The 14,252-nt window shown below is 41.2% G+C and overlaps 1 protein-coding gene across 3 annotated transcripts in view; it reads left to right on the top strand.

Moving 5' to 3' along the window:
• LOC101156601 (gamma-aminobutyric acid receptor subunit pi) overlaps positions 1-3,975 on the top strand; it is a 118,905-nt gene extending 114,930 nt beyond the window's left edge. For all 3 annotated transcript variants that reach the window (XM_020709247.2, XM_004076879.4, XM_020709248.2), the window contains exons 9-10: positions 824-1,014; positions 1,221-3,975. In XM_020709247.2, the coding sequence (XP_020564906.1) occupies positions 824-1,014; positions 1,221-1,586 (557 nt within the window). In that variant the 3' untranslated portion in view covers positions 1,587-3,975. The remainder of the gene's footprint in view (positions 1-823; positions 1,015-1,220) is intronic.
• The last annotated feature ends 10,277 nt before the right edge of the window (positions 3,976-14,252 follow it).

Below are 14,252 nucleotides of genomic sequence, written 5' to 3' on the forward strand. Positions count from 1 at the left end.
CAAAAGTGTTTCTAAAAATATTTTGGCCATAGTACTAGTCACTTTTGGACTATCAAATTAATCTACAGAAATAAAATTTGAACTATCAAAACAGCCGGATTAAAGTGTGCATTTATAATCTCATTTGAATCTGTATTATACCACCTTATTTGTTTGCATTTATTTTTTTTTTATATTATTCTATTTTCTTTTTATGATTATGATGCTGCTACGGTAACGCACACATTTCCTCAATAAAGTATTTTTGATTCTGATTGTCTGCTGCTATTGCTTAGTTCTGGATTTATACATCATGCAGTTTGTTTTCACTTTTATAAAGCTTGAAACAGAAAACTATCAGCTTTTCACAGATCACTTGAATTTCATAACTAGCCTAATGATTTCTAGCTTCTAAGGCACAAGTCATTTTATACATTGGAAGAACCTACGTGAACCTATGTACAACTGACTAGAACCTAGAACCATTCACTAGAACCTGGGTGATGCAACTCAACTGTAACCCATCAGAAATAAGGGCTGTCTAACTGGTGCGTCCTGGGACAAACAACTCAGAGAGTGTGATCCCAAAACTGATGGACTGGTTGACTGCAGTCAACTAAAAAACAGCTGTTTGGCGTTTTTCAAAGAGGGGTGTGTAAATGCAGCTCAGTCCGTCTCTGGACTGTTTGTTTTTGTGGTTTGGAATGGAGCCGTTTCTCACAGAACATGAGGGTTATGCCTCTATATGTTGTCCTGAAAATGCTCTGGTTAAATGATCTCTGTTATCAATGCCTCCAATCTCTGATGTCTTTCCTTCCCCGTATGTGCGTTTATGGTGAACCAGGAGTGACCACTGTCCTCACCATGACCACTTTGATGATGGGAGCCCGGACGTCTCTCCCCAATGCCAACTGCTTCATCAAAGCCATCGATGTCTACTTGGGAATCTGCTTCAGCTTCATATTTGGGGCACTTATTGAGTATGCCGTGGCACACTTCTGCACCTTGACTCACCCTGATGCCCACATGCTGATGGTAAAGCCCTCTCACACATACTGTTCCATAGATCTCCTCGGTGTTGTGCTCCTTGTTGTTGCAGTCCTCGTCCTTGTAACTTTTGTGGTGGTTGCTGTCATAGTCTTTGCAATTATTCACATCTTGTTTACTTTGCAGAGAAAATGTGTGTTTTAATGCTTCCATTTTACTCCAATCCTATTCTTTGGACAATACCTCTCTTACAGTATGGCCACCACCTGCACGACATGGATGATGAGATGAATGGTATTATCACAACCATTTCAAGTCACCCCCACAGGGCCAAGAGACGCAAGGAGGCTGCAGTCACCTCTCCCCCAGCTCCCACTACAACAGAGCTCACAGTCAGGCCCCCCAGTCCTTCAGGCAGCGAGCCTAAGTCTGAGACCACCCCTCCAGAGCCCACCCACTGGTGCCTCACTGCTCTGGCCATGCTTCGCAAAATCCTCCGTGTTATATACTGCTGTCATGTGGAGAACCCCCACCAAATAGACAACTACTCCAGAGTCACCTTCCCTTTGTCTTTTGTCATTGTCAACCTCCTCTACTGGACATATTATCTTTACTTCTAGTGTTTGCTGGAGAGCATCGTATGCCCTGGAGAGCGGGAGACAAAGACTGTTTCAGGACCAGAAGTGTATTCCACTGTCCAGACAGCATTGCGTTAGCATGGTCTAGACTTTGGCTCAAACACTTTCTGATCTTAGATTTGTGTCCAAAGTTACATAATCATATAAGGTAATTTTGTTGTGATCTCAGCATCTTCATAGATATTTACATGCTTGGTTAACAGTCTCTCCGGGATTGTCATTGCCCTAAAGCGTGATCGACCTGGTCCAGAGAAAATGGGATTTCAGAGATTCTGACACCAAAAGGGAAGAAATGATGCTTCCAAAAGCTTTTGGTAGTTGAACTTTAAGGATTATGATCAGCACTGATAAGTGGCAACAAAATACTGTTTCATTTTGTTTCCACTTGTTCATACTTGGATTTTCAGTCTTTCATCTTTGCCTTCAAATAGAACAGTTAGAGTTTTAAATGAAGCGTGGAATAAGCCCGCTCACTGAGAAAGTTAAAAGTATTTGATCAAGCATTGCTTCAGAGGGGAAACTCTTACCAGATCTTTCAATGTCTCTTTTGTCCTCTACTTTTTTTTTTTTTTTTTTTGGGTGGTTGGTCCAGTTTCATACGTTTCAATTGAATACAATTTATTTAAAATGCTGCGACTTGTTCGTACCAGGATGTTTGTATTTGAAGTTGATTCTAGGAACTGAAATCTTTTTCTTTTGTATTTGAGATGGAAACCATGCTCAAATACAGTTGAGCTGTTTTAATTTGCAGGCCATCATCTCCTTAGCTTCCAGCCTCTGACCCATGTTTGCCCCACTTGTTTGCCCCACTTGTTGTGACTGACAGTGCAGCTAAAAAAAACATCTGCAAAGAACAGAACAAAGATGTCACCAAGCACATGTTCATGGCTTGTGGGTTTTCAAACAAGGAGCACAGCTGGAGGCTGCAAATATTGTTGGATGTTTGTGATTTAAGGTTAAAATAGAAAATGAAGTGAACCAGAAATGAGAGGGCTTCTTTTCTTTACTAAAGCAATTGATTTGTCTCTATAAAGATTCGTTTTTAGAAGTTTAGATTTTAGGAGCCAGGCTCATTTGACTCCTTTTGACTTGTCCCTTCATAACTGCTGTGGGTCATTTGAGCTGCTCTGCCTGCCGGTTAGTGGTAGTAAAGTTTAGTGTAGCAAAAATCAACTAACATGGCTGCTAAAGAAATGCAGAACTGGTCTTTACAAGCTGTAGATTCTCTGATTTATTCTGTAAGACTGAAGCTGGAGCCGGATTTTCATGAGTTACACTTTGCAGAGGGATTTGAATATAAACGAAGTGACCCGAATATTTCAACAGGATGACATCCTGTTGAAATAGAAAATGTGATCAAAAATGGTCTGGATGGTCTATGCTTGAGACTTTTGAACCTTGTGCTTTGTCAGCACTGAGCATGTCAGTTTAGATGCTGCTGTGTGGTTGCTGGCAGTGATGTGCCCGAAGTACCAAAGACTTAAATGAAATGTCTGGTATTGGCTTTTTTAGTCACCAGGAATTTTTCTCTTCATTTAAAATGTTTACATTGTTGAGTTTAGTTTTTACTGCAGTAGTGGGGGATTCAGAAAAAGCATGCAGTCACTGAGCAGAGGAACGTCCCACCTCAGACTGGGAACTCAGATGCATGTTTATTTATTGCTGTTAACTATCGCTGTGTATTTTCACTCTTTTACATGGATTCAGCAGCTTTCACACGTTCCTGGTTTAACTGTTACTATATACGATATAACTATTCCTCAGATTTCTCTTTGCTTCAGTTTGTCATATTATTTAAATGCGACCTACAAACAAATGTGCACCTTTGCCTGACGCTAGAAAAGGTTATGTTCTGCATGATCAAGTCAAACTTTTCATTTTAATTTATTTTGATGTAGACTAACTGTCCAAGTTAAAGAGTGGAACATGTTTTATGTCCAGGTAAGAACCAAGTCTCATTCAGTGCCCACCTGGATCTTTGAAGCAGGTTCAGAGTGCCATGGTAAAACAGAGATTTCTGTTTTTTCCACAGTCATGCTCTCACTTTAGCTTGATTGGAATCAGATCTAAGTTTTCACTGTCTTTCAGTTTCCGTCCATTATTTCCAGAATCAGGCGGGGCTTAGAGAAGTTATCCAACGATGAAAACAGGACAATGCCAGGACACAAACTGTTCTGTTTGGTGACAGAAAATATTAGAAACTTTTGGAAATGTTCTTGTTGTCAGTTTGAGCTTCAACTTCAGTTCATGTGAAATGTATTTATACGTTCCAGTAACATGTTCATACTCTGTACATACATGAAAACACTATGCATGATTATTTGGTGTGTGAATATGAATGATAGCAATAAACTAAGTTTTGATGTGTTTCTTCTCGACTGTTTCATTTCACCCTAATATCTTTTCGGATATCTGCAGATGTCTTGCAAGTGTTTGATGCTGAGTCAGCAAAGCATTTGCGTCGCATGGGGGCATTTGTGACTTCTCACTTCCTTGTGTGTCTGTTTGTGTAACTCAGCAGACATGATCTGAAACCCAGACTGTTCAAAGGAAGACAGTCCTGAGAATTTTTCAAAACTCTGATCTCGTACTTTGAAAGCCAACGTGAGAAGAAAAAACAAGTGTGTTCTCAGCAAGTCATGCAGAAGCCATCACGTGGACTGATGGCTCAGGCTGATCAGGTGTCATCTCAGCTTTGTTGAAGTGCCTCTTAAAGAAACACAAGACTGTCTACAGAATACACAAATCTAAACTTGTATAACTCAATTCTTTAGTATTTAGAGACAGGATCTATGGGAGGCTCTGCAGGATTTTCATTTCCAAATGAAGACGTTCTATTTGAGGCAAGAAGGATCAAGCTAAGTTCCTGTTGAAGCAGAATTGGGCTCCTTCATGAGTTGGACTAAAAGGCTCCTCTAAACATGAATCCTTTCTTTGTTTCATGTATTTAGTCATTATAAACAACTGAAGAATGCTTTAGCTACTTGTGTTAAACTTTTGGGGTCGATTAATCTTAGTTCTGCTCAGTGTAATGAGGTACATTTTATAATGAGAATCAGAAAATGTAAAGCCCTGAGTTAAAGTAAAGCCAATCTGCTCTCAGGATGAAACCAGCACATCTCAGGAGGATCCACCTCTCTATCCAGAAGAAAGGAAGAGATCACAGGTCCAGGGAGGCACACATGAAAGCTGTGGACATGGATCAGCTAAGGCACCTGTCCTTCCAAGTGTTTGAAGTGCATTTCCATGGAAGTTAGATGGGTTGTCCAACAGTAAATCAGGTTGTTGCAATGACACCTGTCCCACTCATGCATGCATGGAACTCTGAAGTACGAGAAGAAAAATATGAAGGAAATACCCCAAAACTTTATAAAAGGGGCTGCAAAAAGCAAATAATGCTAAAGTTAAACAAAAAAACATTCATAAGTTTCTAAAGTTCTTTAAATATCATAAAGTTACATTTAGTTTGGTTTTTATTTATCCATGTTGGAGAAAGCTGAAGTTAAAGACCTCTCAAAGAGAGCTTAAGGTTGAGATTGGGAAAAAAACTCAGATGATGCACAGGTACAGGGATGCAGAAGATGCCACAGCAGTGTCTGTATTTATCAGCAGAATCTGGAGCACAGACATGGCCAGGCTGACATTTCTGGGGTCCAAAAGAGGCTCATCCACACTTCTCTGACCTAAACCAAGTCAGTGCAGCAGCCTTCCCATGACTCAGTGCAAGAGCGCAGCTCTGCTGGGGACAGAAAACACTAAGTACAGTCACAAAAGCAGCAGATCCTCCCTTCAGTGGGCCTTCCGGAGAAAACGTTGTCATGGGAACAACAAACTCATTTGCGACCAGATGTTTCCATCAAAAACACATTTGAAATGTTCACAATGATTTGCCGGGCTTTTGATGCTGAAAGCAGTGTTTGTGTTCCACTGATGTCTTTGTGTTCACATAAGTGGCCTTTTACTGAGATGAAAAGTAAGTTAAGCACAATTTGCTGACAACTGAACTTCCCAGAGAGTGATCAGCTTCCACTTTCAGATTTCCAAATGGGATTGCTCTCCTGTAAACACTGAAAGCTAGTCTTATCCAACAGATGTCCACATCTTCTCTGGGATATTTACACAAACAGTCATGAATTGATACTCTGCTTTAAATAAACTATTGAGTCCAGATCTGAGTAAGGTTTTACATTTCTCATGCAGATCATGATGTTGGAAAGAGAGATTTGGAGGATCTTAGAAAGAAACGACGTAATCCTAGGAGGAAGTAGAGAGGGTACAAGGTCAGCTGTCCGGGATCACTTTAAACTTTGCAATCACTTTGCAGAAATACTCCAACAATTTGGAGAGACATCCCAGACCAAACGATTCTACCCTTGTGCTGTCTTAGATGACCCCCCCTTCCATTGACGTGTTCTCCCTACCATGACAAAGGTGGATAAAGGTGGAAAGATTTCATGTAATCCATGGACACCAGTGAAGATCACAAATCATTGAAGAAAAAAGGTTCAGAGCACTGTTTAGTGGGTCTAGATGACCCAACTCCCAACGTTAAAGTGCCCAGGATAGCGCAAGGGTTAGAGTCCCAGCACAACTTAGCCCATCCGTTCAGAAATCTTGGTTTTCAAATCAACTTTGTTCAGAATCCTGAAAAGCCTTTTATTTTAGAAAATAAAAAAGATCCCAACATGTTAGGACATGTCTTTCATATTCGGCACTTGTTCAGGACATCTTTGCCTCCCAGCCTCATCAGCCCCACATGAGAGGATGTTTTGCAAAGCAGCAGAACCTGTCCACAGGTGAAGTTGAGCACATTCAAAACCACAACTTATTAAACAACGGATTAAAATAAGCAAACATGCCTCCATGTTAACATATTAACTAATAAACACTTAAGGGTAAACAAAGATACAAACACAATTAGTGAACACACATTTAAAATGACCACTAGATGTCGCTGCAGTGTCCTACCTAACGCAACGAGAAGAGCCATTCTGAAATAAAACGTTTGTAAACAGGTGGATCAGTCATAAACCAGCAGAAATCCTGGCCTTATCCCCTGTGCTATCTTAGATGATCCCACCCTTACATTGACGTGTTCTCCCTACCATGGCAGAGCACTGTCTAGTGGGTCTAGATGACCCCACTCCCAATGTTAAAGTGCCTAGGATAGCACAAGGGTTACACACACAGAAGGAAGTTCTACCTGAAGCACAAACAGCTGTGGACGATCCAACACTGAAGTTGTGAGCCAAGAGGAAGAAGAAGATACCATGAAACAGAAGTAATGTTTATGGTTTAATCCTTTCATTTTTAAGAATTTAAAAATGTACATTCACGCATGGTGTTGATTGTGATTGTTTTTGTGGTTTATTTTTGCCACAGCAACTTCTGATTTGTTGAATTTCTGCAAAACAACACTGACAAAGCAGGTAACAAGAAATCCATCCATCCATCTTCTGTACCCGCTGAATCCCTTTCACAGTGGCCAGAGTCTGTCCCGGCTACTGTTGGGTGAAGACGAGGTACAACCTGAACCGGTCGGCAGTCTGTTGCAGGGCCACAAAACCACACAGTCACACCTATTGGGGACAGTTTAGAAACACCATTGTACTGCATGTTCTTGGAGTGTGAGAGGAAGCCGGAGTACCTGGAGAAAACCCACACATGGACGAGGAGAACACGCAAACTTTACACAGAAAGAAGCCAGCCAGGATTTGAACCAGGACCTTCTAGCTGTGAGCTGCCAGCATTGTGCTATGCAGCCTGTAGCAAAAAAAAAAAAAAAAAAACATGCATTAAGTGCACACATGAAAGTATGCCCTCAGTAATTCAATGGATGACATTGTGTCAGTGAGAGCTGCGTAATATTAGGTACCGTCGTGTATTTACACTTCTGCAATATAGCAAGCAAGCAGATCACCTTTTTTTACTGCATTTCTCTAACTTTTCAAACCTAAATTGCTTTTTCTGTCATTTGCCTGTGCATTTTCTTTTAATTTTGCTGTAGTACTTTTGTTTTTTGTTTGTTTTTTATATAATTTTCCAAAACAAGATTCCTGTTTGGGCCGGACAGAAGGTCTAAAGATCTATTTATTCAGCTCGCAAACCTGTTAGCTCCAATAAAATAGAAATGACAGCAGTGATGAGGTTTCTGAGACACCACAAGATGGCAGTGTGGCATCAGAGTTCGACAGTGACCCCTCTGCAGTGCAACAGAGGGGTAGGAAGGACAGTCTGAGAAATGAAATCCTTTGGAAATGTACTAACAGTCCTGTTTTCCATATTATCATGTATGCTAATGTGAGAACAATGTTTGCGTTTTGTTTGTAAAGTATTTCAAAATGAAGCTTGAGTGACAGAAAATGAAGACTCTTTAGCAGATTTACTTGTTTATTTGCCTCCTTGTTACATTTTCTAGAGGTCCTAATCATGCAATAGTTACTGTTGAATTTGCTTTATGTCTAAATTCAATCAACTCCACCAAAGCGTGTTTTGGATCTACAGCTTTGAATGTGTATGAAGTTTTCCAGTTTTATATTTATGGTGATGCAATAGTACCCAGTATGTAGTGTTATGAAATTTTTGACAGCTCTGTAATTAGTAATTAGTGTTCTCAGTAAAGCGGTGTGTGCAGGAAAACCTATGAAAAACTTTGATGTGGGGCTTTTCTCCATAACCGCATGAATGATGGAGGAAGATCATGTGAAGCACTTCCTCCTTTAACCCTTGTTCTATCCTAGGCACTTTAACATTGGGAGTTGGGTCATCTAGACCCACTAGACAGAGCTCTGAACCTTTTTTCTTTAATGATTTGTGATCTTCACTGTGTCCATGGATTACATGAAATCCATGGACACATGATTTCAGTGGGGGGGGGGGTCATAGGATAGAACAGCTGTTGAGTTGTGTCTAAACCTGGTTGGATGGAGTGAAGCCGAAGCCACTTTTTCTCAAACCTGTAGATTCTGTCCTAATGAAAAGGGGGGGGGGGGGGGTTAAACTTCTACAACCTGCAGCAAAGTTAAAGCCAAGTTATTATTTTCTAAGTGGCATTTTTTCTCAAATATCCTTAGAAAAATAATTTGTCTCACTTTTCTGTGAGAGCTGAGGAACATGGATGCTGATCTTTCAGCAAAACTGTTTTTAATTAAAGGGGTTAAATTCCTTTCTGTAAATGAACTACACGTTCTATCCCTGTGAGTATTTTCCATGTTTCTCCTGCTAACAGCCTGTTTTCAGTCCTGTTGATTATCTTGCTGTTCTTTTTCCATCACACACCTGCTTCCTACCACTCACCTGCTGTCTTGACTCCTTGTGTTTCTGTCTTCCTTTGTCTTATCCTCCCTGTCTGTACTTGGTTTGTTTTTCCTTTTGCTTTATCCAGTTTGGTTTCTGCTCTTTCAGGCATTTCTTTGGACTTTGTTAGATTTTCACCTTTGCAGTGATTTTTTTTTCCTCTTTTCTGTTTCGTAAGACTTAAATATCTTCAGTCCAAAATCCCCAACCTGCTGCTTGTGTTCAGGTCTTCCTGGCAAACTCAGTGACATACACATTATTCATAAGGCCGGGTGTAATCAACAAAAGAAACGTTCATCATCCTGGTCTGGTTACGTTGATGTTGCAGGCAGCACAGATTTGACATGCATGCAGGAATCTCCTTCATCAAATGCACCGCGTTTGCAGTCAGACACTGAAGGCTGCGTGGATTTCTGTTGTTTGTCATTTGTTTATGGCTTTTCAAACTAAAAGCAAGTTGAGTTTTCTCTGAGAGTGGATGAAAGGTTCTGATGGAAGTTTCTTCATATCAGCACTAAAGGGGTTTTAAACTGAGCAAAAACGGTCTATTGTGATTCAACAAGGAAGAACAGACACTCAAAGCACAACAGCCTGACTGAAGGATGCTCGTGAAAAGGATTCTGGGTTAGTATTGGATGCATGCAATGCAAAAATGCAGGTGCCTGCGATGCAACTGCAGTCTGCATTGGGTGGCCCCCTTGGTTGGTGGTTTGTGGTTGTTCCAGATGAAAGACAATTAAGAATCCCTTTGATAGTGTTTTACCATCAGACAGTGACAGTGGTTCAGAGACTAGCATTTCAGTGTATTTGTAGCCCAAATGGATAAAGCTTGATAATGTCAGAAGTTCAAGACGATGATCAGAACTGTAACTGATACATGAAGTTTCCAAATTTCCAAACCATGTAGCTGCCAAATGGAAAAGTTGCAGGATCCCCTCGAATGCTCCCCTTTTTCTTCATTTATCATATTTTGCCACTACAGTAAGAGTATATAACAAACAAGTCCCTTCCCTGCTTTAAAATTGTGGGTGTGAGAATCACTGAAGTGGGTGGAGCTTATAAAAGCTTCACCTTTTTTCCCCCCAAGCGTTTGGTCAAAGTCTGGGCCAGACGGGCCATTGTTCTTTCAGGGTGTATTCAGACTGGAAACAGTTAGTTCCCTTGAAGTGAGCCAGAGTTCGTTTCCCCCAATAATCCAGAAAAACTTTTCAGTCTGAATACATCCAAGTGGATGTGTTCTCCCTACCATGATAAAGGTGGATAAAGGTGGAAAGATTTCATGTAATCCATGGACACCAGTGAAGATCACAAATCATTGAAGAAAAAAGGTTCAGAGCTCTGTCTAGTGGGTCTAGATGACCCAACTCCCAATGGTAAAGTGCCTAGGATAGCACAAGGGTTACAAAGTAAGTTACATTATTTCTGAGAGCATTAATGAATGTGATGGAACAGGAAATGCAATGTGCTATGTATCCAACTATTCAATACATTATATTATAATAAATAAGCTGAAGAGGCTCGAAGCTGTAAACTGACAGTAAAGAGCAGCTGTTAATGAAAAAAGTTTGTTGTGAGTTTAACATTTCTTTAATAAATCCCACAGAAAAACTATTTTTAACCCTATATTTTAAGTGGTTAAATTGTTTACAGCAGCTCTGCCTAAAACTGCAACGTTGGTCTGAAAGCACAACAATGCTTCGCCCCCTGAGGTTGAGGAGGAGGAGGGAAGAGGATAAGAACACAGAATAAATGACAGCAGATAAATAAAGAAAATAAAATAAAGAAGAGAAAAAACATAAATGAATAGGGTTTCTACTGCTATAAGAACTGACTACTCATCTGGATTTGGAGCAATTCATAAAAGAAATGTTTCCCTACTTGAAGCAAGACTAAGGCTACGTTCACACTGCAGGGCTTAATGCTCAATTCTGATTTTTTGAAAAATTTGATTTTTTTGCAAGTCCTTTAACATTTTCAATTAAATGCAAACTTTTGTGTGGACGGGAAATGACCCAGAAGTGCAGAAGTGCAGAAGAGTACTCAACGGTGAACGACGTCACTCATTGTTTGTGGAAGTAGCTAACATTAACAATGGATGTCAACAACAGTGTTGTCAACAGCAGAGCTCTTTCTGCATTATTACATTCATTTTCACAAAGGAGCCAGCACAATAACAATCTTCTCATTTTAAGAAGGCATTGGAGCCAGGATCGTCTGGACCCACTGTTGTGGAATGGGGATGTGGATGTGTGTGTGTAAGAGAGAGGAGAGAGCGCGTAGCGGGGTAGAGAATGATGAGACAGGCAGTGGGCGCGCATTCATGTTGTGTGTTACGGAGGAAGGACAACGGTGATAAAAGAAGGTTTACCCCAGAATAAATGCCTTTGACTCTTTATTAACCCGTTCTAGAGAGTCCTGGAGAATCTAAGGGTCAGAACAGGGATGAGGAGGAGGATCCACCTTGGGTCCCCCGCGCTTCTGATCACGGTCGGAAAGGGGAGAAAGAAAAAAAAAGTAATCGCGGGAAAGGTTCAACACCACGCTCGGCCATTTAGCTGGAAATTTTTTCGAAAACCCCCCGGTTGCGATAAAAGCCCTTGAGTTTGGCCTGAATAGAGCTGTCACCCCAAATATGAATCAATCGGTGACCTCGCTTCCCTTCCACTGACTGGTCTCAGCAGCATCGTCCGCCATGGTTAATGTTTGTGTTCTCGTTCCCGCCTACTTCAACGCAGAATGATTACGTTTGTAGCATATCAATGACGTACGGGTCGGATTCATGTGGCCTGGCCGGTCAGACGGCGGTCGCATTTGAAAAGATCGGATATGTTTCGGATTCAGGACCACATCCCCAAGTGGCCTGGGTCGCATTTGAAAAGATCGGATCTGTGTCGTTAAGACTGTCATGAAAAGATCAGATATTAGTCGCATAGGGGAAAAAAAATCGGAATTGGGTCGTTTCAGCCTGCAGTGTGAACGTAGCCTAAATTTGTGCTTTAAGTAAACTTTGGTTTTGTTTGTGGAGGGAATGTGTTGACTTGTTTGTCAAACTAGAATGATGGGTTAAATTTTATATACTAAAAAAAAAAAACACTTAAAACTAGTATATTTCTGAATCCCCACCCGCTACACACACCTACACACACACACACGCACACACACACACACCTCTCCCCTTTCTAACAGCACAAACATTTTGCATAAATTATTTTACCAGAGAACAACTAGGACAAATCTTGGGGAACATTTTCTGGAAAAGCACACGCCATGGCCTTTTCAGGTAGGTGAAATGGTTCAAGACTTTCTTCTTTTTCAAAAAATCACCTCGCACTCATTTACTGATGAGACACTGGAGGCTCTGTTGCAGCTCTTAGTGTCACCACAGTAACCAGTGGGAATATGGCCAGTATCCAGGTTACTGCATGCAGGCTGAGAAAAGTACCGTGGAAGCTGCGGCGTTGTCATGGCGCCTTCGTTTATTTAGTTTTACACAATCAGAACAGATGATGCTCTTTAGCACAAAATCTTGTCAAATGATTTTTCTGCCCCCTGTCAAGTGCAGCTGCAGCTTCTGATCAAACCTTCACGATCAATGGACTCGCCATCTGCAGACACTCACACATCTCGATTTGTCTCCCATTTTGCCCATCTGTTGGATCACTGGCAGCATTTAGCATCATTGAGAGCCCTGCGCTGGGCATGCCGGGCTAATCCCTAATCTGCCCTGAGATCTGTGTGTCTGCCTTTGGCCTGTGAGCACCGTGTAATTGGTCTCAAATTGGAAGCAGGATCTGAGCTTGTTTGTGTAACAAGCGTTTTGCGTGATAACGGCACCTAGCTGTCTGTTAGCGGAACAGCTGCCCTTCTCCGTCTGCAAATTTGGATCCACAGGGAGAAAAAGCACAGATTGTTGTCGCTCTGGCTGAACTGAAGATGTCTGAGGTGCTGCACAGACCACAGCAGCAGAGGAGCAGCCTCCTTAAGACAAACAGACTCAAAGCAGGATGCAAAGTCCGAGTTGATCTTAAAACTGCTGAATTCCAACAGTCCGAACATTTCCATTAAAGTTCATTATCTCACAAGTGCTTTCCTTCTGGTGTCTGTCTGTCTAGGTTTGGCTGTTTTTTGTATAAACTCAGATCACACTGAGAGTCTATGATGAGTCACAGTAGTGGGGAGCAGAGGATTCAGATGTTTTCACCAGCAGACACCTCTGCTCTCCCATCACACACATTAGGACAAACACAGAGACAGACACAGAGGGAGACAAGTTACACAAAGACAGCATGATAGTGCATGTAATGTATAGGAAAAAAATGCTTTTAGAACACATTCCACAAATTTCAAAAAATGTGAGTGATCGCCCTGACATTGTTCTCCATTGTAAACCTCGTCCTCAGCAGCAGATTGTCCAATTGTCTATCCCTGATCAAGTAATGTGCATCTCCGTGACATTCCTGTGATCTTCTTCACATTTGCTAAAATCATCAAGAGCCCTCTGCATCCCTGATTAACATTACCCAGTCCTGCTTCTGAAATTCATGCTCTTACCAAGCTTGCTGCTCTTTGAACAGCTTCCGCTTTTGCATCCTCTCTGTTTCTTGCAGTGTTTGAGTTTCTTCTCTGTGTGACTACAGAGTATGATTTCCATTATCCCACCCCTGCACCTCCTGAGACTGCGGTGGGATCTCAAAAGAACAGCATTCTGTGATGTATATTTCATCGGCTTGCTTCAGCAAAGCCCTTCTTAAAGCCCTCTTTTTCTGCCCGTCTCTTGTCTATATTCCATCATTTTGCAGTGGTTATGCAGTCGTGACATGGACCCTGGAAAATATTAGCTTGGCAGCATCTTTGTCAAAGACCATTTTATTCTATAGTAAAAGACTTCTACTGTTTCCTGATTTTAGTAAAAGCTGATTGAAACTACACATTACAGATTGAATAAGTACTTCATAATGGGAAATGTCCCTGTTGTCCTTTGTTATTGACATTTGAGGTCATAGAAAAGCTATAAATGAGTCATGGTAAAAACATATACAAACTGTTGAACAAAAAACATTTTCTCCTTCTTCTGGAACACTGAAAATACTAAAGAAATGTTAAGCAGCTGGTGTTCTTCTGCAAAACTAACCAGGTGAAGGTGGACTCTCATAAGCCAAGGTGCTCCTGCTTTTTTAGCAGCAATTCCCTTTAACCCTTGTGCTATCCTAGGCTCTTTAACATTGGGAGTTGGGTCATCTAGACCCACTAGACAGTGCTCTGAACCTTTTTCCTTCAATGATTTGTGATCTTCACTGGTGTCCATTGATTGCATGAAATATTTCCAACCTTTATCCACCTTGGTAGGAATAA

Source organism: Oryzias latipes, chromosome 15 (assembly GCF_002234675.1).
Source record: "Oryzias latipes chromosome 15, ASM223467v1".
NCBI classification, from domain to species: Eukaryota; Metazoa; Chordata; class Actinopteri; order Beloniformes; family Adrianichthyidae; genus Oryzias; species Oryzias latipes.